At 35.6% G+C, this 24419-nt stretch overlaps 1 protein-coding gene across 2 annotated transcripts in view; it reads right to left on the bottom strand.

The window, feature by feature from the left end:
* Positions 1 to 230: 230 nt before the first annotated feature.
* Positions 231 to 24419, bottom strand: part of LOC145690138 (prostaglandin G/H synthase 2-like) — a 159941-nt gene continuing 135752 nt past the window's right edge. Inside the window, exons 9-10 of one of the 2 annotated variants that reach the window (XM_081764735.1) lie at positions 23228 to 23441; positions 231 to 847 (exon numbers count right to left, since the gene is read on the bottom strand). In XM_081764735.1, coding sequence (XP_081620861.1) covers positions 528 to 847; positions 23228 to 23441 — 534 coding nt within the window. In that variant the 3' untranslated portion in view covers positions 231 to 527. The remainder of the gene's footprint in view (positions 848 to 23227; positions 23442 to 24419) is intronic. The other variant, XM_081764736.1, reaches the window with a different exon arrangement.

Genomic DNA, 24419 nt, shown 5'->3' with positions numbered 1-24419 from the left:
TAGTTTCAGGCACGCAAGCAATAGCGCAAATACTGTCATTTATTAGTTTATAGGCAGGTAAGCAATAGCGTAAATACCGACATCTATTAGTTTCAGACAGGCAAGCAATACTGCAGATACCGACATCTATTAGTTTCAGGCAGGTCAGCAATAGCGCAGATACCGACATCTATTAGCGTGACTATTTACTCTTAGGAATTAGTGTGGCGCACTGACTGACTCGTAGTTTATTACTGGTACAAACAATATTCAAAGAATTTGTAGATATGTATATTTAAAATTAAGAAGTTTCATTTACACAGCAATAGAAATATACAAAATATTATTTTTAAAATAAAACTATGAAAGAAATTCATAGTCCCTTGATTTCTAGTTATTTTCACAGTCTGGAGCAAAATCCCTAAGGGGAAACCACACTGTTTCAACCTATCGTAAGCAAACACATCGTCGATTTTTCTCCTTTAACTATAAGGTTTACCTTTAAATCACAAAAATCAAAATTTAGGTTTGCAAAATGCGTAAGTGGTTTATCTATTTTTTTGTTCGGTGATAATTTCAGTTTCACATTCCAGTACAGTTGGCTGAACTTCAACCTTTAATTGTTTGTGTGGGATTTTGAAAGACAAATTTATTCCTTTGCATTTTGTCCTGAGATTTAAACAAAATAAATTGTAAAGACTGGCGTTTTTTACAATATCCATTCCAATTGGGCCACCAAAAGTAGATGGTTTCCACCAGCTTGAACTACACAACGGATTGGACATTATACTGGCTATTGATAATTGCCGCCCAAAACGCAACATTAATGGTGGAACTACACCCTTTCGTGATTTCTCCAATAGAAGCCCTGAAATAGAATAATGACACATATTACTAACTTATAAATGTTGACTATTGAGTTTAGCACCAACATGTAACAAATTACATAATAGATACGCGATTAGCGCATTCTCGTTTCGTAGCCGGGAAGTCCCACATTCGAATTTTAACTTCTCTTTTTAAATTTAAAAAAAAATAGGCGTAATTATTACTTTGTTACTTTTCTTAAACATTTGTTTCATGTTTATAGATTTGATAGAGAAATAACCCGGCGATTTATAACAGCTGAAGAATATAATTAAATAAAATTTTTTGAAAACTTCTTGTGCTCAGAAGAATACATAAGGCGCGGTTATACTCTTGGGTGTCACGTGAACATACCCCCTATCCACTTTTCTATTCTTCGTTTTGTAGTCTGTAGACGGTGAGTGTTCACGTCTCCGATCCATATGTCAAAGCAAGCAGAAAAATGTTAATGCAAATCTTACGCTTTAACATTAGTGTTGGATTTCTGAAATGAATCTGTGCTTTCCGAATCCGCCCCAACAAAGCTTAATACATCTAATTTCTTCTTTAATTTTACTATCCATAAATGAAGTATATTTCAGATAGACTTTGATATTCATTTACTCTAGTTCTGTACTTTCAACCTCGATCCTGAAATTATTTGCGAAGTTGTTCTTTTAAAAATAATTTTCGTTTTTAACTATATTCATATTCAACCCGACTTCCTTACTCTTCAAATTAAACACTTCTATCATATTTTATACACGTCTATTGTTGTTTACAAAGAGAAAGAGGTCATCAGCGAAACGAAGGTGGGTCAGATGTTTTCCTCTACATTTATTCGTTTATTCTACAAGTTGGCAGTTCGAATCAGATGCTGATGTATGTTTGTAAAAGATTTTGGAAAAAATAGTGTCACTCTGACGTACCACTCTCTCATAATCTTTGTACAGAATACTCCACCAGTAGAAGATCTTGATGCTGGTGCGGAACATTACTCTGCTGAATTCCATAAAATACACGCAAACGGTTCGCAATTAATCAGCAATTTTGGTCCTATTGAAAACCTAAGAAATTTCCTTCGTTTTGAGCTTAGCTCCTGCGTCCCGACTCTATTTCATATCTACTGTACAATATCGAAATCTAGGGACGAAAATAAGTAGTAGAAAAATGATCGATCTGGAACAGACCTGGCTCATAATAGAACAACTCAGGAGCCACTGGGAAAATGACCACCGTGCACCGTGAACCCACGGTCTTTTACGACCTCCATTTTAGGGGTGAATTTATTCCCTTTTATGACCACTTTTTAGGGGGTGTACTCGTTCTCTTTTATGAGCACATTTTTAAGGGTGTACTCGTTCCCTTTTATGAGCACTTTTCCAACCCCTATGTTAATTACGAACACATAGAAGAAGAGATAACACATAACACTACGTAACTCACAGCAGAACAGATAACAGATAAGAATATGAAACATAGAAGGGGTGTATTCGTTCTCTTTTATGAGCATATTTTCCAACCCCTATTTTAAGATAACAGAAATTACATACGATTACGAACACATAGAAGAGCAGATAACACATAACATAGCAAGGGTGAACTCGTCCCCTTTTATGAGCATATTTTCCAACCCCTATTTTAACATAGACCTCCATTTTAAGGGTGAATTTATTCCCTTTTATGAGCACTTTTTAGGGGGTGTATTCGTTCTCTTTTACGAGCACATTTTTAGGGGTGAACTCGTTCCCTTTTATGAGCATATTTTCCAACCCCTATTCGAACATAGCAGAACATCGGACTACGTAATATAACGAACATACAGCAGAGCAAATTGAACTCGTTCCCTTTTATGAACTTTTTCAGGGGTGAACTCGTTCTCTTTTGTGAGCACATTTTAAGGGTGAACTCGTTTCCTTTTATGAGCATTTTTTCAACCCCTATTTTAACATAGGAGATAACACCGAACACATAGAAGAGCAGATAACACATAACACTACGTAACACACAGCAGAACAGATAACACATAAGAGTACGTAACATAACAAGGGTGTACTCGTTCTCTTTTATGAGCATATTTTTCAACCCCTATTTTAACATAGGAGATAACACCGAACACATAGAAGAGCAGATAACACATAACACTACGTAACACACAGCAGAACAGATAACACATAAGACTACGTAACACACAACAACCTCCATTTTAGGGGTGTACTCGTTCTCTTTTATGAGCATATTTTCCAACCCTTACGAACACATAGCAGAGGTGTATTCGTTTTCAACCCCTTAGCATAAGACTATGTAACATAGCAGTTACGAACACATAGTAGAGCAGATAATAAACATAACAACCTCCATTTTAGGGGTGTATTCATTCCCTTTTATGAACATATTTTCCAACCCCTATTTCAACATGGCAGAGACTACGAAACATGGCGGACATAGCACAGGGGGTGTATTCATTTTCTCTACCCCTAATTGAACATAGCAGAAATTACACTGAGACTACGTAACACACAACAACCTCCATTTTAGGGGTGTACTCGTTCTCTTTTATGAGCATATTTTCCAACCCCTATTTCAACATGACAGAGACTACGAAACATGGCGGACATAGCACAGGGGGTGTATTCATTTTCTCCACCCTTAATTGAACATAGCAGAAATTACACTGAGAGTACGTAACACACAAAAACCTCCATTTTAAGGGGTGTACTCGTTCTCTTTTATAATTACTTTTCCAACCCCTATTTTACCGTAGCAGATTTTTCAACCCCTATTTTAAGACAAAGAATACCTATGTAACATAGCGATTCGATACGCTCTTTGAACCGATTTGGATGAAACTCGACATATGGGGTTTTTTGGACATGCTGATTACAAATATCATACTTATTTTTACCTGGATCCTATAGTTTTTGTGGCATATGCCCTTTCTATGACAATTTTAACCAATTTGGGTGAAACTCGGTATATAGGGGTTTTCGGACATGCTGATTACGAATATCATACTTATTTTTACCTGGATATTATAGTTTATGTGGGATACGCCCTTTGTATGACACTTAAAACCTAATAACTCAAAAACGAAGCCACACATTGAAGTGCTGTTTCCACATTTAGTAATTGGTCATCAACTACTACAAGTTCCAAAATAATGATCATCGAGGTCAAAGGTCAAAATACTTAAAACCTAATAACTCGAAAATGGATCCACATATTGAGATGCTGTTTCCAAATCTAGTAATTGGTCATCAGGTACTACAAGTTCCAAAATAATGACCATCGAGGTCAAAGGTCAAAATACTTAAAACCTAATATCTCGAAAATGGATCCACATACTGAGGTGCTGTTTCCAGATTTAGCAAGAGGTCATCAACTACTACAAGTTCCAAAATTAGTCGCCATCGAGGTCAAAGGTCAAAATACTTAAAACCTAATATCTCGAAAACGGAGCCACATACTCAGGTGCTGTTTCCACATTGAGTAATAGGTCATCAGATACCACAAGTTCCAAAATAATGACCATCGAGGTCGAAGGTCAACATACTTAAAACCAAATAACTCTTAAATGGATCCACATACTGAGGTGCTGTTTCCAAATTTAGCAAGAGGTCATTAACTACTACAAGTTCCAAAATAATGATCATCGAGGTCAAAGGTCAAAATACTTAAAACCTAATATCTCGAAAACGGAGCCACATACTCAGGTGCTGTTTCCACATTGAGTAATAGGTCATCAGATACCACAAGTTCCAAAATAATGACCATCGAGGTCAAAGGTCAACATACTTAAAACCAAATAACTCTTAAATGGATCCACATATTGAGGTGCTGTTTCCAAATCTAGTAACTGGTCATCAACTACTACAAGTTCCAAAATAATGATCATCGAGGTCAAAGGTCAACATACTTGAAACTTAATAACACGAAAACTGAGCCACATATTGAGATGCTGTTTCCACATTTAGTAATAGTTCATCAATCACTGCAAGTTCCAAAATAATGACCATCGAGAGCTTGTAAACGGAGCAACGGATAAATTTTGTACAATGCAGAAAAAGTGAAGGAGGAATAAATTTGAGTGGCCTATTGAATTTTGTACCAACGAGAAATGTCATTTTTTCTAGACCATGTTCTAATATTTAAACAAACGAAGGGGTGAATTTGAGTGACCTATTCAATTTTGCATCAACGAGAAATAATTGCGTATTTTAAACAAACAATCGGATAAATTTAACCGGCTCAGAAGTTCAATACTATTTTGTACTCTTGAGTGAGCTTTCCAATTTTGTAGCAAGAAGGACTATTTCTTTTTAAAACTAACTCAGAATTTCATTTCATTTTTGTAATACTCAAATTTGGATGAAGTGTTTAGTTTTGTACGAACCAGAAAAAAATGAAGAAGGTCTAGCTAGGTTTTGACTAGTTCAATATTTCTGTACAATTTTGTACTACCCAAATAATCACAAGAAAATTAAAGAAGGGTCATTTTAACTAGATCAGCATTTTATACCTTTTTGTGCTATTCAAATAATAGAGGCAACAAATTTCAGTGGTCTATTTTATTTTTGTACCAATCAGAAGAAAAGCAAAGATATGCCATTCTCAGACTTTTATACCATTTTGTACTACTCCAATAAACGAAGGAATACCAACCAGAAAAAAAGAAGTGAAGATCAGGTGGATTATTTTCTTTTGTACCAACTGGAAAAGAGAAGAAGAGCTATTTTAACTAGCTCATTATGTACTGTTTAAACAAACGAAAATTGAGCATTATGTAACTTTTGAACTACTGAAATGTTCTATTTTTGTATCAATTAGAAAAAACCGAAGAAGGGTCATTTTAACAAGTTCATAATTTCTGTAACGAAAGAATAATTTCGATGTTCTACTTTTTATACCAACGAGAAAAAATGAACTAGCTGAATATACGAAATAATAAATTTAAGTGACCTATTCAATTTTGTACTACTCAAATAAACAATGGAGTATTTAGTTTTGCACCATTTTGGAGTATTCAAATAAACAAAGGAATTATAACTTGTGTCAACTCTAAAATTAATTAAACGAAGTAATGCATTTGAAAAACCGAAGTTGAGTATTTTATACCATTTTGTATTATTTCAACAAACAAAGGAATAAGCAAAAACAAAGGATCATTTTATATCATTTTAAACTAGTCTAATAAACGAAGGCATAAATATGAGTGAGCTATTTAATTTTGTAGCTGAGTATTTTAACGAAAGAACAAAATTGTACTAACCAGAAAAAACCGAAGAAGGCCCATTTTAACTAACTGAGAATTTCTGTACCTTTTTGTAAATTTGAGTGGCCTGTTTTTTGTACTAACCAGAAAAATCGAAAGAGGTCCAATTTAGCTAACTCAGAATTTTATACCATTTTGTACTACTCAAATAAACGAAAGAAAAAACGAAAAAAGACCAATTTAACTAGCAGCTCAGAATTTATATACGTTTTGTTTAGGTGTCCTATTTTTTGTACCAGCGTGAAATGCCTTTTTAACCAGCTCAGTAGTATTCAAATAAACAAAAAAACCGAAGAAGGATCATTTTAACTAGCTCAGAATTTCTGTACTTTTGTGCCATTCAAACAAATGAAAAAACTAAATTTGAATGGAGTATTATTTTTTGTGCCAAGCAGAAAAAGGAAAAAAATTTGTACTGACCAGAAAAGGCGAAGAAGGATCATTTTATACCTTTATGTGCTATTTAAATAAACGAAGGAATAAATTTGAGTGATCTATTCAATTTTATACCAATCAGAAGAAAAGCAAAGAAGAGCCATTTTAACTAGCTGAGTATTTTTGTGATACACAAATCAACAAATGAATAAATTTGAGTGACCTATTCAATTTGGTATCAATAAGAAATACCATTTTAAATAACTCAGCATCTTATACCTTTTTGTGCTATTTAAATAAACGAAGAAAGCGAAGGAGGTCCAATTTAGCTAACTCAGAATTTTATACCATTTTGTACTAATCAAATAAACGAAGGAATAAATTTTTGTGACCTATTCAGTTTTGAAAACAAGCAGGAAAAGAAAAGAATTAACATTTTGTACTAATCAAATAACCATATTAACTAACTCAAAGAAACGAAAGAATAAATTTTGAGTGGCTTAAGCAAAGAAGGTCAATTTGTACCTTTTGTGCTATTAAAACTGAGTGACCTATTCAATTTTATACCAAGTAGAAAAAATTTTGTTTGCAATTAAAAAAACGGAGAAGGTCTATTTTATGTACATTTTGTACTACTCAAATAAACAAAGAAATACCATATTCTGCTACTCAAACAAACGACGGAATAAGCTCAGAATTTCTATACCTTTTTGTGTTATTCAAATAAACGAAGGAATAAATTTGTGTGACCTATTCACTTTTATACCAACCATGAAGGTCCATTATAACAAGCTCGGTATGTTTATATCATTTTTGTAACAACCAGAAGAAAACAGCTCAGAATTTTATACCTTGTGGTATTCCTTCGTTTATTGGAGTAGTACAAAATGGTATAAAAGTCTGAGAATGGCATATCTTTGCTTTTCTTCTGATTGGTACAAAAATAAAATAGACCACTGAAATTTGTTGCCTCTATTATTTGAATAGCACAAAAAGGTATAAAATGCTGATCTAGTTAAAATGACCCTTCTTTAATTTTCTTGTGATTATTTGGGTAGTACAAAATTGTACAGAAATATTGAACTAGTCAAAACCTAGCTAGACCTTCTTCATTTTTTTCTGGTTCGTACAAAACTAAACACTTCATCCAAATTTGAGTATTACAAAAATGAAATGAAATTCTGAGTTAGTTTTAAAAAGAAATAGTCCTTCTTGCTACAAAATTGGAAAGCTCACTCAAGAGTACAAAATAGTATTGAACTTCTGAGCCGGTTAAATTTATCCGATTGTTTGTTTAAAATACGCAATTATTTCTCGTTGATGCAAAATTGAATAGGTCACTCAAATTCACCCCTTCGTTTGTTTAAATATTAGAACATGGTCTAGAAAAAATGACATTTCTCGTTGGTACAAAATTCAATAGGCCACTCAAATTTATTCCTCCTTCACTTTTTCTGCATTGTACAAAATTTATCCGTTGCTCCGTTTACAAGCTCTCGATGGTCATTATTTTGGAACTTGCAGTGATTGATGAACTATTACTAAATGTGGAAACAGCATCTCAATATGTGGCTCAGTTTTCGTGTTATTAAGTTTCAAGTATGTTGACCTTTGACCTCGATGATCATTATTTTGGAACTTGTAGTAGTTGATGACCAGTTACTAGATTTTGGAAACAGCACCTCAATATGTGGCTCAGTTTTTGTGTTATTAGGTTTTAAGTATGTTGACCTTTGACCTCGATGATAATTATTTTGGAACTTGTAGTTGATGACCAGTTACTAGATTTGGAAACAGCACCTCAATATGTGGATCCATTTAAGAGTTATTTGGTTTTAAGTATGTTGACCTTTGACCTCGATGGTCATTATTTTGGAACTTGTGGTATCTGATGACCTATTACTCAATGTGGAAACAGCACCTGAGTATGTGGCTCCTGACCTTTGACCTCGATGATCATTATTTTGGCACTTGTAGTACCTGATGACCAATTGCTAAATTTGGAAACAGCACCTCAATATGTGGATCCATTTTCGAGTAATTAGGTTTTAAGTATGTTGACCTTTGACCTCGATGGCCACTATTTTGGAACTTGTGGTACCTGATGACCTATTACTCAATGTGGAAACAGCACCTGAGTATGTGGCTCCGTTTTCGAGATATTAGGTTTTAAGTATGTTGACCTTTGACCTCGATGGCGACTAATTTTGGAACTTGTAGTAGTTGATGACCTCTTGCTAAATCTGGAAACAGCACCTCAGTATGTGGATCCATTTTCGAGATATTAGGTTTTAAGTATTTTGACCTTTGACCTCGATGGTCATTATTTTGGAACTTGTAGTACCTGATGACCAATTACTAGATTTGGAAACAGCATCTCAATATGTGGATCCATTTTCGAGTTATTAGGTTTTAAGTATTTTGACCTTTGACCTCGATGATCATTATTTTGGAACTTGTAGTACCTGATGACCAATTGCTAAATGTGGAAACAGCACCTCAATATGTGGATCCATTTTCGAGTAATTAGGTTTTAAGTATGTTGACCTTTGACCTCGATGGCCACTATTTTGGAACTCGTAGTAGTTGATGACCAATTACTAAATGTGGAAACAGCACCTGCGTATGTGGCTCCGTTTTCGAGTTTTGACCTTTGACCTCGATGGTCATTATTTTGGAACTTGTACTAAATGTGGAAACAGTACCTCGATATGTTGTTTTGTTTTCGAGTTTGACCTTTGTTCACGATGGTCAGTAGTTTGGGGACATTCTTGTGTCACTTCTGCTATGTTAAATTAAGGGTTGGGAACGAAATCAGTGCTACGTTAAAATAGGGGTGGAGAATGTGTTCATAAATTTCTGCTATGTTAAAATGTTCAAATAGGGGTTGAAAAAGTAATCATAAAAGGGAACGAGAACACCCCCTAAAAAGTACTCATAAAAGGGAACGAATCTTATGTATTATCTGCTCTCCTATGTAATTTCAATTAGGGGTGGAAAAAATGGTCATCAAAGAGAATGAATGAATACACCCTCTAAAATGATTATATGTAGACCGTGGGTATTCGATTGTAATCTTTGCTCGTTATGTTAAAATAAGGGTTGGAATGAGTTACGTATTCTTATGTCATTTCTGTTATGTTAAAATAAGGGTTGAAAAATATGCTCATAAAAGAGAACGAGTTCACCTCTAAAATGGAGGCCTGCTATGTTATGTAGTCTTCTGCTCTTATATGTGTTCGTAATCTTATGTTACCTACTATGTTAAAATAGTGTTATGTGTTATCTTCTCTTCTATGTGTTCGTAATCTTATGTGTTATCTCCTATGTTAAAATAGGGGTTGAAAAATATGCTCATAAAAGGGAATAAATACACCCTTGTTATGTTACGTACTCTTATGTGTTATCTCCTCTGCTGTATGTTACATAGTGTTATGTTTATCTTCTCTTCTATGTGTTCATAGTCTCAGTGTAATTTCTGCTATGTTAAAATAAGGGTTGGAAAATATGCTCATAAAAGGGAATGAATACACCCTTGTTATGTTAGGTACTCTTATGTGTTATCTGCTGTTCTATGTGTTCGTAATCGTATGTAATTTCTGTTATCTTAAAATAGGGGTTGGAAAATATGCTCATAAAAGAGAACGAATACACCCCTTCTATGTTTCATATTCTTATCTGTTATCTGTTCTGCTGTGTGTTACGTAGTGTTATGTGTTATCTCTTCTTCTATGTGTTCGTAATTAACATAGGGGTTGGAAAAGTGCTCATAAAAGGGAACGAGTACACCCTTAAAAATGTGCTCATAAAAGAGAACGAGTACACCCCCTAAAAAGTGGTCATAAAAGGGAATAAATTCACCCCTAAAATGGAGGTCGTAAAAGACCGTGGGCTCACGGTGCACGGTGGTCATTTTCCCAGTGGCTCCTGAGTTGTTCTATTATGAGCCAGGTCTGTTCCAGATCGATCATTTTTCTACTACTAAAATAATTGCTCACTATTTTTACCCGACCTTTATGCGACACTTTGTTCTTGAGAAATGGTCTTTTGAGCACTGTTCCGCCAACTTTTCGGCTGGCTACAGCTACCTCTAGGTGAACAAATTGACATATTTGTTCACTTATGATAGTACAATTTTGTCTCCTGTCTTCATGCAAGGAATTATTTCGTAACGTTCCTTGATGTTACATTCAAACACCCTCTCCTGAATGTGCAGTACTTGGACCTCAATGGCCGTTATAGATGAGGATGCTCCTTACTTCTGGTGGAATACTGAAGGAATTTATTAATTTCTGTGGGTACTACCATTGCGCCCCCTGCACAATTGTATGATACATCTACGACTAAAAATAATGAATGACTCACTTTTATCCGACTTCGATCCGATATTTCGCTGTTTTCCGGGGATGTAATGGAGTATATACGGGTGTATAGGGCGATATCTACTTAATATTTTTATAATCTAGCGTACTATACTCACTTTAAATTTACGAAATAATGAGCGTATACACGGGTGGATAAAATGTATAATATTTGCAAATGGTCGAGCATATACACAGCAAAAAATGAGGTGTTGAAATAACACAAAATGACTACCATTTTACCGTGTTACTTGTGTGTCAATTCAACACCAGCTTTTTTTTTTTTTTTGTAAGGTTGTGGGGTTAGGGATTGGTACTTTAAACTTTATTCATCTATTTTCATTTCAAAATGGTATGCTGGTAGAGTGTCTCCTAACCCTAGCCATTAGAGGGTTACGCCCTCTCTTTGGCACAGAATTGACGACACTGGTGGGTTTATAGCATATAAGATGGTCTAAGTGCAGTTTTATAAACGAATAGTGCTGAAAGTAACAATAAACAAAACAATAAGCGAGTGAATAAATTTAAATGTGCAGATAAGTAAACAAAATACATATATAATTATATAATTGGCGCAGGTAGAAATAGAATGGAACTTTGGCATGGAAGCAGTGCGTTGAATTGTTATGAAATAAACATGATAGTATAAAATGAAATGCAGTCGTACACGCCACAATCACAAACATAGTGTTAGATACACGAATGCATGTTAGTTCTTCTGTCTCAGGGCGACTCGAGACTGATGGAAACACGGGGAAAGCCCAAAGTTAGTAGTGAATTGAGACATAGTGCTAAAATGGAAACAAATGATGAAGATGATCTGGTATAAGATATATATGAAATATGTCGTGGTCTTCAGCTGTAGGATGTATAGATTTTAGGTATAGCGTGAGGAGAACGTTTAACGGTGTATGCAGATATTTATGCGGTGCATCAGTTTCAGCATCAGCTTGTAATGTATCTAGGAGTAATGGGTGGGAGACCGGTAGGCGAGAGAGTATATGTTTCAAACGGAGGTCTGCAAGATGTTGAATAAGGTGAGGAAAGTTGATGTGTTCGTATGTCATGAAGTTTGGGTATGGTAATTTTATGCGGTACGCAAGTCTAATAGCATGGCGTTCTAGTATCGATAATCGGTCGTAAAACTTTGTTGGAGCATTGCACCAAGCAATATGGCCAAATGTTAAAATGGGCCTGAGGAACATTTTGTATGTGTTGATTAAGAGAGGTGCGTTTAAACCCCAAGTAGTTCCTGTTAGACGCCGTAGAAGATTGAGCCGCAAAGTGGCCTTTTGTGTTATTTTCTCTAAGTGAGCTTTCCAATTTAATTTAGAGTCGAAAACAACCCCGAGATATGTAGCTGTAGGTGTTGGTCGAAGTGGATGGTCTTGTAGAGATATATTAAGGTTGCGAGGGTTACGTTGAACCTTGGAGCGGCGTTTAGTAGGTAGAAATACCAGTGCTTGTGTTTTGGCGGCATTTAAAGTTAGTCGCCAAGTGGTGCACCATTGCATAAAATTATTTAGAGTTGATTGCAAGGTTATATTGATCTGTTGCATGGTCTTGCATAGAGTTAAGAATGCCGTATCATCTGCATATTGAAATAAGTACACATTCTGTGTAGGTGGTGGTATATCGGAGGCGTACAGTATATAGAGAAGTGGGCTGAGTGCAGAACCCTGTGGAACTCCGGAGTATGGAAAAATAGGACGGGAGATGGCAGATCCTATGTAAACATATCCGATTCTATTAGTTAAGAAGGTGTATATAAAACGTAAGTAACTGATCGGAAGGTTAAGTTTCTGCAACTTTTGTATGAGCCCATAGTGCCAAACTTTGTCAAATGCTTTTTCCAGATCCATTAAGACGAGACATGATGGGAGACCTTTGTTATATTGATTGGTGATAATTGTCGAAAGACGAAGTAACTGGTCATTAATAGAAAATGAGGGTCAAAAGCCTGCTTGATGTGTAGGTAATAAGTTATGTTCTTGAATATATATATGAAGCCTTTGTACCAGGACTTTTTCGAACAGTTTACTAAAGACTGATGTGAGCTGGATAGGGCGATAAGACGTTACATCATGAGCCGGTTTATGAGGTTTGAGAAACATGCAGATTTTGGATACTTTCCAATCGACAGGATAAAAGCCGGTACGGAGAATAGAGTTGTATACTGCAACAAGTCACGTAAGCAAAGAAAGCGGAGCCTCTTTTAGTAGTCGGTAGGAAATATGATCAATGTCTGGTGCAGTATTGCGTTTCTTATGGAGAGCACGTTGAAGTTCGTGAGTAGTGATTGGTGATGTAAGAGGGTCTTCCTCATCGATTGTGTGTAAAAGTGACGCCTGTAGAGCAGGAATAGTAGCCAAGTCTATACGGTTACGTGAATGAGGAGATCAACACCAGCCACATCGCCTTCCGAGCATATCAGAAATACCTAGTTACTGGCTTTAAGTATTTGCATTGTTTTTTATTGTTTGGCATAAGCAAGGCTTTGCGAAACACATTTCGCATTTATGGCAAGTAACTAATAACATTATATGTTTTCTCTAATCGGTCACAATAATATTATTGTAAACCTGTGAATTATCTGACAACAGTTACACAGGTAGCTGTGCCTCCATCTGTTTTCTTTATCTGTTATTTTTGTCTTAGCATATTTGAACATAAGATGGCAGAACTGTTGCCTATATAACTGTTGTCAGATGATTCACAGGTTTACAACAACATTATTGTGACCGATTACAGAAAACATAGAACATTATTCGTTACTTGGTATAAGTGCCAATGATATTTCGCAAAACTTTGCTCATATTAAGCGATAAATACCAATGCAAATTCTCTCAGGTAGTAACTAGTTATTTCTGATATGCTCGGAAGGCGATGTCCTGGTGCTGAATTAACACACAAGTAACACGCTAAAGTGGTAGTCATTTTGTGTTGCCTCAACACCTCATTTTTTACAGTGTACCTATTGAAAAATTTAGTATTAAAACGCTGTTGTTTTCGAAGTTTTCCGACAAATTTTCGCCTGCCCTATATTCGGAGGCATTTCTAAACGCAAGCTGTTAGGGGAGAGGGTGCAAGTGTGGAAACCCAGTTTGTATTTAATTTGTAAAAAAAAAAAAAAAAAGCAGTGAATTGTTAATTTAACCTGGAAAATTGCCTCAAAATTCCTTAGAATGTTACAAATATGGGACAAAGTTCGTAAGTGCAAAAACTATGTACGTAAAAGTTTTTTAAGAAAATGCACATGAACTAGCATATTTTAATTTTTAAAAAACTGAGCGTAATGTGGAAACACCCTAAAATTACATTAAATCAATGTGTAAACACATAAAGTTGTTGGATCATAGTATGTTTTTAATCATACTATGTTTTTAATCTGTAGATGAAACAAAAACAACAAAATATTTTAAATGATTACAAAGTTAAAAAGCTGAAAGTTACAAAGTAAATAAATTTCAATTCAAGGTTTTGTTGACAACAGACAAAGATGTTATGAAGGTAAGTCTTATTTGCAGAAATCACAAATATAAATGTCTGTTTCCACACCGGCACACTCAAAGTAATTCCATTCCTCACTTAATTGACATTGAATCCTTAGTTCACCACGCATGTCTTTCTAGAATGGATCCCATAAAATACGCACAGGGCGTCTTTTTCGTTAGGCTTTTCTACTTCAACTGGAAGATAGACTGCAGGGTTTTGCTTTTTTTTTTTTTTTTTTTTAATTGGAGGAGGAACTTCGGGCATTTTTCTAGTTTTCTTACCGGCTGCAGGCGACTTCTGTTTAGGTCTAGTCATACTCTTAGATAAGAATTCTTCGAGCTCTTTTTGTACGGAGACGATGTGAAAACAGCGCAAGAACTCGGCTTACGACCTTTATTAGAAATCTTCCTCTTCAAATGGGGTATTTTCATGATTTCATATGGTGACACACATACTTTTGAAGAGGTGCTCGGAACGTTGGGATCCTCTAAAGAGGTGCTCGGTACGCTGGGGTCCTCTGAAGAGGTACTCGGTATGCTGAGATTCTGTAATAAAAATCGTGGAGACAATTATTTGCCTTTTTCTGCCTCTTTGTCAATTTTCACTTTGCTTTACCCCTAAGCCCTTTGCATTACCCCTCTGCCCTAACCCCTTAGTTAGGCCATGAATAAAAAGTATCTAACATATACTTGTTTGATTCAGATGTGTGTTATCTTCAGTAAATTATTTACTAATAACAAAACAATGCAATGGACTTTAGGGTGAGGAAAATGTGGAAACGTTTCCACATTTCCGTCATCCACATGTTTTCAAGTTACCCGCACTGTAGCCAAACTGGATTGTACGAGTTAAGTTAAAAACACGTTTGCTTGTGATTGATTGAAACATATCAATACCTTCCCAATAGCTCCCTTTCACAGTACTCTGACATGTATTACACTACATCTATGATACTTTAGACTTAATAATAATACACACTTACCTACAAAAACTTCACGAAAATGTGTAAATAACAATCGCCACACCACCATTAACTACACTGGCCGACTGCCTCATAGCGTTGTGCCATGACGAATGGGGGCGAGGGTGATTATTTACGGCAATCGCCGCTAGGGTAAAACTATCTGTAGTCAACATACGTTACGTTTCCACATTTGCACCCTCTCCTCTCTATATTTTTTTCCCGTTTTGGTGTTAGAAATCACTCCGAAAAAGGTGTTGGTCTTTTCGAATACCCTGTGTATATATAGGGAGAGTTCAAAAAAGACCAACAAATTTTACTTACAGTTAGACCTCGATAACTCTAATTCCTTGGTAAACTCGAATTTTTCACATTCATTTGAACTCCCCATAGCACTCAATGTTAAAATAACCTCTGTAAGTGGAATGTTAAAAAAATTACAACCTCAGTAGTTTGAATTTTAAGGGTTTCATTATCATGTTTTTAAAAAATTGTAACTCGAACTTTCGTATCTGCGAATCTCTACGAGTAGAAGTTTATCTCTGTGTAAGTCGATTTTCTGTTGATGTGACCTCAATAACTCGAAGTTACAGCTCTATGTTTTTACGTAGTTGCCATTCTTGCTAGTCCTGTCATTGTTGATATTGTGTAATGTGATTGTGCTTTCCTCATATCTAGTATTTTATTTCTACTAATCATCTCATTTAATTTAAGAAACTTTCACAACTTCGAGTTATAGAGATTGAATGAATAAAACTTCGAGTTATAGAGGTTGAATGAATAAAACTTCGAGTTATAGAGGTTGAATGAATAAAATTTCGAGTTATAGAGGTTGAATGAATAAAACTTCGAGTTATACAGGTTGAATGAATAAAACTTCGAGTTATAGAGATTGAATGAATAAAACTTCGAGTTATAGAGGTTGAATGAATAAAATTTCGAGTTATACAGGTTGAATGAATAAAACTTCGAGTTATAGAGGTTGAATGAATAAAACTTCGAGTTATACAGGTTGAATGAATAAAACTTCGAGTTATAGAGGTTGAATGAATAAAACTTCGAGTTATAGAGGTTGAATGAATAAAACTTCGAGTTATAGAGGTTGAATGAATAAAATTTCGAGTTATAGAGGTTGAATGAATAAAACTTCGAGTTATAGAGGTTGAGTGAATAAAATTTCGAGTTATACAGGTTGAATGAATAAAACTTCGAGTTATAGAGATTGTATGAATAAAACTTCGAGTTATAGAGGTTGAATGAATAAAACTTCGAGTTATAGAGGTTGAATGAATAAAATTTCAAGTTATAGAGGTTGAATGAATAAAACTTTGAGTTATACAGGTTGAATGAATAAAACTTCGAGTTATAGAGATTGAATGAATAAAACTTCGAGTTATAGAGGTTGAATGAATAAAACTTCGAGTTATAGAGGTTGAATGAATAAAACTTCCAGTTATAGAGGTTGAATGAATAAAATTTCGAGTTATAGAGGTTGAATGAATAAAACTTCGAGTTATACAGGTTGAATGAATAAAACTTCGAGTTATAGAGGTTGAATGAATAAAACTTCGAGTTATAGAGGTTATATAGCCACTTTCCATGAGGAACGCGGAACCTCGTTATCTCGAATAATAAATATACTCATGAAAAACATGAAACGCTACTCATATCATTCCCTCCTTCTCCGCCATAGGATTCATAGTAGCGCGGTTTAGTCCTAAAAAAGCTGCATTTAGTGAAAGAATTGCGAAACTTGGCACACTTATAGGGTAAGCCATGGAAAACATTTTAAGATATGGAGATATTCGAAATTCGTACTTGTTTGGCCGCCATTTTAGAAATCAATATGGCGTCCACGCGAAGGCACAAACTTTTACTTAAATAATAACATCTCCTCACAGAACTACCCTAGAAACCTCCTTCTTGCGTCAAATTAAAGATAATGAAATAATTAAGAATTTAAACTTAGTACATGTTATTTGTACGGGCACCATATTTAAATATAGCGACTGTTATCAATAAATTTTAGTTGTACTCGTTACTGAATATTGCTATAATGGCAAATAACCATGAAACTATCAGATGTGTACATTCACGTAGACGTAAACATCATAGAGCATAATCTAGCCTTTCCAACGATGTCAGTATCTTTGCTCTATCTTCAAAATAAAAGGAAAATAGTCGACTTTATGTATTACAGGGTGTTGTGCTTTGGGATCTTTAATTTCACACCAACATGTAATTATATTCTCAAGAAATTACGATAAATACTTCTTCCTCGAGTCAAATGAAAGAAAATGAATTTCCCAAAAATATCAGACTAGCAGAATATATTTGCTGTTTATTGTCTACAGTCACACTGATTTATCTACAGTTACAATGAACTTTGAACAACCTTTATATTAGTAGAAAACTATTTTGAAATAGTATTATTAGAAATTGTATTATATGAGACTTTTTTAGAAAGTGAATAACAGAAGTTTCAAAGCGTCAAGTCACTTCAGGAGCAAGCTCCTGCACAATTTTTGCACCTAAGCATACACAACTGTCCTTTTTTGTTTTTTGCACTTGCAAGTATTTTGCTGGTATCCTTTCTTGCAGATGCACTTAATCAGTTCTCTTACTGCCTTAGAAATTTACGGTTGAGTTGACCATTTTGGTGTTGGTTTCCCATCTAGCAAAATCCATCTCCAATCTTGTAGTGGTGGAGTATTAATGATATTCATTGTGGCTTGTCCCCATATGTGATCACTTTGGTAAAGCGCCCTTAAAATATGCTGCTTCAAAGCATCAGCTGTTGGGGAATGTTGAACATCGTTCTGTTAAAGAAAGTAAGTAGTTGCTTTCTAGCCTCGTTTACAGTCATTAAGTCACTTGTCTGAGCATAGCAGAGCACGGTATATCGTTGGAGTAGATCAAATACATTGTTTGTGATTGTATCTTGAGGAAACGACAAAAACTCAAATGCTTCCAATACTTCAGGAAATGAATTCCATCGCTTCCACATAGTTGCTTTTCTACGCCCGGAAAAAAACGAAACATTGTCGCAGCCACTGAAAGCGTGGAAACCGCGAAGTGCAACTGACTTTTGTTCTCCAAGTTGTTCAGCAATAACATGGACATAGAAGAATCTGGCATGTTTTCCACTACCAAACTTTATGGACAATCGTTTAAGACCTTGTCGTTTCGATTCGAAATAGTACGATATTGCCAAAACCACAACATCGGTGTCAACTGTTCTGATACATATGTCATGTTTACCATTAAGTACAGCATCATGAACGTGCAAAATAATGCGGGTATCGGCTTCTTCGTGGTTGCAAACTTCAAGAGAGCTTTCGCGAAGACAAGAGCGATTTGTTATAACTCCTGAACCATGAGTAGATGTCTGAAAAGGACTCCGATTCTTCTCCTAGGAAAGGAAATAGTTCAGATGTATTTTCGGAATTTTTAAGGAAGTTTTGCCTGTTCCTTGGCAGTGATCCATATGGCCGTACCTGTAATCTCTCTCCACTACCTCGATATTCCCCAGTATGAGATTTAATATTTACTAGATATATTATAAGTGTCCCATAAAATGTCCATTCGTTGAACATTATACTCGATAGCGTCTTGTTTGGTGTGTTCTTGAAATATCATTGAGGAGTACTCAAGGAACGTACTTGTAACTGTTGGCTTAAGAATGTGAACAAGGGCTGCTCATCGTACGTACTTGCATCAAAGTTAAGAGAAGCTACATCCTTTAACGTAGTGGTAAAAAGGAATGGTATAATGGATTCCTCCTAATCATTTTCACTTTCTGTGTTAGAGCAGTCTCCTACTACTGCATCGTTTATAATATATCCATCGCTTCCACATAGTTGCTTTTCTACGCCCGAAAAAAAACGAAACATTGTCGCAGCCACTGAAAGCGTGGAAACCGCGAAATGCAACTGACTTTTGTTCTCCAAGTTGTTGAGCAATAACATGGACATAGAAGAATCTGGCATGTTTTCCACTACCAAACTTTATGGACAATCGTTTAAGACCTTGACGTTTCGATTCGAAATAGTACGATATTGCCAAAACCACAACATCGGTGTCAACTGTTCTGATACATATGTCATTTTTACCATTAAGTACAACATCATAAACGTGCAAAATAATGCGGGTATCGGCTTCTTCGTGGTTGCAAACTTCAAGAGAGCTTTCGCGAAGACAAGAGCGATTTGTTATAACTCCTGAACCATGAGTAGATACTACTTCAATGTCTGAAAAGGTCTCCGATTCTTCTCCTAGGAAAGGAAATAGTTCAGATGTATTTTCGGAATTTTTAAGGAAGTTTTGCCTGTCCCTTGGCAGTGATCCATATGGCCGTACCTGTAATCTCTCTCCACTACCTCGATATTCCCCAGTATGAGATTTAATATTTACTAGATATATTATAAGTGTCCCATAAAATGTCCATTCGTTGAACATTATACTTGATAGCGTCTTGTTTGATGTGTTCTTGAAATATCATTGAGGAGTACTCAAGGAACGTACTTGTAACTGTTGGCTTAAGAATGTGAACAAGGGCTGCTCATCGTACGTAATTGCATCAAAGTTAGGAGAAGTTACATCCTTTAACGTAGTGGTAGAAAGGAATGGTATAATGGATTCCTCCTAATCATTTTCACTTTCTGTGTTAGAGCAGTCTCCTACTACTGCATCGTTTATAATATATTGTCCTCAAGTACCAAAGCACCTAAGCAACTGAGCTTTATCACCAGTTCTCATAACCCCATACTGAGGAATGGAGGGTGGAAATGGCTGGTTTTTAAAGGCAAAGAAGTTGTTGATATCCAATTCTCTGTTCAGACATATTACAAACAGCTTAGAAAAGAGATCTATGTCATATTTCAGTGACTTTATAAGCATATTAGTGGATCGAGCCTTTCTAGCTAATCCAAAAATCTTGAACTTATTCTTAGATAGTGGTGAGTATATTGAGACTCGTTGATTCAAAATTCTTCTCTAAGTATGATTTGTATTGGTTCTTCCCTGTTACTTCAATAACCATAAGCTTTCTTTTGTATTCTTCTTGCACTACAACGGCGGGTTCCAGGGAAAATAATAGATCCAGAATAAAATACCACGAAGAAGCTGATACCCAAGGGCGCCAATCCTGGGAGAGCCAAGGGGGCCCGAGCCTCTCGAAGCTCATGTGGCCCCCTCACATTGTATTTATGAATATACAATATTTGGTATAGTTTGAATACAATTTGTCTTAAAATCCTCATATATCCCTTTTGTATTTGGATGTCCCCCAATTTACAGAGAAATCGGCGCCCTTGCACCGGAATTTTCAGTCATGTTGGATTTATTTTTGATACCCGCATTATTTTGCACGTTCATGATGCTGTACTTAATGGTAAAAATGACATATGTATCAGAACAGTTGACACCGATGTTGTGGTTTTGGCAATATCGTACTATTTCGAATCGAAACGTCAAGGTCTTAAACGATTGTCCATAAAGTTTGGTAGTGGAAAACATGCCAGATTCTTCTATGTCCATGTTATTGCTCAACAACTTGGAGAACAAAAGTCAGTTGCATTTCGCGGTTTCCACGCTTTCAGTGGCTGCGACAATGTTTCGTTTTTTTTCGGGCGTAGAAAAGCAACTATGTGGAAGCGATGGATATATTATAAACGATGCAGTAGTAGGAGACTGCTCTAACACAGAAAGTGAAAATGATTAGGAGGAATCCATTATACCATTCCTTTTTACCACTACGTTAAAGGATGTAGCTTCTCTTAACTTTGATGCAAGTACGTACGATGAGCAGCCCTTGTTCACATTCTTAAGCCAACAGTTACAAGTACGTTCCTTGAGTACTCCTCAATGATATTTCAAGAACACACCAAACAAGACGCTATCGAGTATAATGTTCAACGAATGGACATTTTATGGGACACTTATAATATATCTAGTAAATATTAAATCTCATACTGGGGAATATCGAGGTAGTGGAGAGAGATTACAGGTACGGCCATATGGATCACTGCCAAGGAACAGGCAAAACTTCCTTAAAAATTCCGAAAATACATCTGAACTATTTCCTTTCCTAGGAGAAGAATCGGAGTCCTTTTCAGACATCTACTCATGGTTCAGGAGTTATAACAAATCGCTCTTGTCTTCGCGAAAGCTCTCTTGAAGTTTGCAACCACGAAGAAGCCGATACCCGCATTATTTTGCACGTTCATGATGCTGTACTTAATGGTAAACATGACATATGTATCAGAACAGTTGACACCGATGTTGTGGTTTTGGCAATATCGTACTATTTCGAATCGAAACGACAAGGTCTTAAACGATTGTCCATAAAGTTTGGTAGTGGAAAACATGCCAGATTCTTCTATGTCCATGTTATTGCTGAACAACTTGGAGAACAAAAGTCAGTTGCACTTCGCGGTTTCCACGCTTTCAGTGGCTGCGACAATGTTTCGTTTTTTTCCGGGCGTAGAAAAGCAACTATGTGGAAGCGATGGAATTCATTTCCTGAAGTATTGGAAGCATTTGAGTTTTTGTCGTTTCCTCAAGATACAATCACAAACAATGTATTTGATCTACTCCAACGATATACCGTGCTCTGCTATGCTCAGACAAGTGACTTAATGACTGTAAACGAGGCTAGAAAGCAACTACTTACTTTCTTTAACAGAACGATGTTTAACATTCCCCAACAGCTGATGCTTTGAAGCAGCATATTTTAAGGGCGCTTTACCAAAGTGATCACATATGGGGACAAGCCACAATGAATATCATTAATACTCCACCACTACAAGATTGGAGATGGATTTTGCTAGATGGGAAACCAACACCAAAATGGTCAACTCAACCGTAAATTTCTAAGGCAGTAAGAGAACTGATTAAGTGCATCTGCAAGAAAGGATACCAGCAAAATACTTGCAAGTGCAAAAAACAAAAAAGGACAGTTGTGTATGCTTAGGTGCAAAAATTGTGCAGGAGCTTGCTCCTGAAGTGACTTGACGCTTTGAAACTTCTGTTATTCACTTTCTAAAAAAGTCTCATATAATACAATTTCTAATAATACTATTTCAAAATAGTTTTCTACTAATATAAAGGTTGTTCAAAGTTCATTGTAACTGTAGATAAATCAGTGTGACTGTAGACAATAAACAGCAAATATATTCTGCTAGTCTGATATTTTTGGGAAATTCATTTTCTTTCATTTGACTCGAGGAAGAAGTATTTATCGTAATTTCTTGAGAATATAATTACATGTTGGTGTGAAATTAAAGATCCCAAAGCACAACACCCTGTAATACATAAAGTCGACTATTTTCCTTTTATTTTGAAGATAGAGCAAAGATACTGACATCGTTGAAAAGGCTAGATTATGCTCTATCATGTTTACGTCTACGTGAATGTACACATCTGATAGTTTCATGGTTATTTGCCATTATAGCAATATTCAGTAACGAGTACAACTAAAATTTATTAATAACAGTCGCTATATTTAAATATGGTGCCCGTACAAATAACATGTACTAAGTTTAAATTCTTAATTATTTCATTATCTTTAATTTGACGCAAGAAGGGGGTTTCTAGGGTAGTTCTGTGAGGAGATATTATTATTTAAGTGAAAGTCTGTGCCTTCGCGTGGACGCCATATTGATATCCAAGATGGCGGCCAAACAAGTACGAATTTCTAATGTCTCCATATCTTAAAATGTTTTCCATGGCTTACTCTACAAGTGTGCCAAGTTTCATAATTCTTTCACTAAATACAGTTTTCCTTTGATTTTCCGGGTTAAGCCGCCCTACTATCATGTTTACTTTACTTTTCTTTCTTTCTTTTTATTTTTAACCACATCATTTCCCATTAAACAATGTGATTGAAAATTCTGTATCCATGTACTGTTAATGAAATAAATATGAGTTGAATATTACCTACAGAAAATTCCACAGCGTCTATGTGTCCATACATGTTTTTCAGTATTTTCTGAAGTTCTGCATCATCAGTTAGTTCATCAAAGTCAGTGTAAGTAGGTAAATTAAACAAACGTCTATAGTTGTTGAAGGGCTGCAGCCTCATCAATCGAGCATCGCGAATTATTTGTTTTACCATATCTAGCAGGTAATAGGGCGTATTCCTGTAAGTTACCTGGAAGAAATAATGTACAGTCTAGATACAAATGATAGTACACTACGAAAGTATTATTATTATTATTATTATTATTATTATTATTATTATTATTATTATATCCGAGCCTTCTTTAATATATAAGAAATCTGACGGTACAGTTCTCACTGACACGGATAGCATCTTAAATAGATGGAAAGATTTCTTTGACGATTAGCTTAACGCGCAACCAAAAACTAGTGTGCGTGGAGAAAAGGAGTTACACACCGCAGAACCGTATATTCCAGAACCCAACCGAATAGAAGTAGAAACCGCTATAAAGAAATTAAAGAAACACAAATCTCCGGGTGTAGATGAAATTCCGGCTGAGTTAATTTTAGCTGGAGGCGAAAAATTGTGGAACAAGATACACAAACTCATTCTCCTTATGTGGAACAAGGAAGAATTGCCACAAGAGTGGAAAGAATCAATCATTGTTCCAATTCACAAGAAACGCGACAAAACTGACTGTAATAATTATCGAGGCATTTCTCTTCTGTCAACATCCTATAAACTCCTTTCAAATATTCTATTAGCAAGACTGACCCCATACGCAGATGAAATTATTGGAGATTATCAGTGCGGATTTAGACGAAATCGATCAACTATCGACCAAATATTTACCATTTGCCAAATACTCGAAAAAGAGTGGGAATACAATAGCCCGGTACATCAACTATTTATTGATTTAAGAAAGGCGTACGACTCGCTTAGGAGAGAAACATTATGCAACGTTCTTACAGAACTTGGAATACCGAGAAAGCTAATTAGATTAATTAAAATATGGTTAAATGAATCCCAAAGTAAAGTCCGGGTAGGAAAATTTTTGTCCACGAGCTTTCACGTCGAAAATGGCCTGAAACAAGGAGATGCGTTGTCGCCATTATTATTTAACTTCGTTCTGGAATACGCTATAAGGAAAATCAAAGATAGCAACCAGGGCCTAGAGTTGAACGGTAT

This window comes from Thermobia domestica, chromosome 7 (genome assembly GCF_964235325.1).
Source record: "Thermobia domestica chromosome 7, izTheDome1.hap1.1, whole genome shotgun sequence".
Classification (NCBI taxonomy): Eukaryota; Metazoa; Arthropoda; class Insecta; order Zygentoma; family Lepismatidae; genus Thermobia; species Thermobia domestica.
Note: the sequence above shows the minus strand (reverse complement) of the source record. Positions and strands in the feature narration are given on the sequence as shown.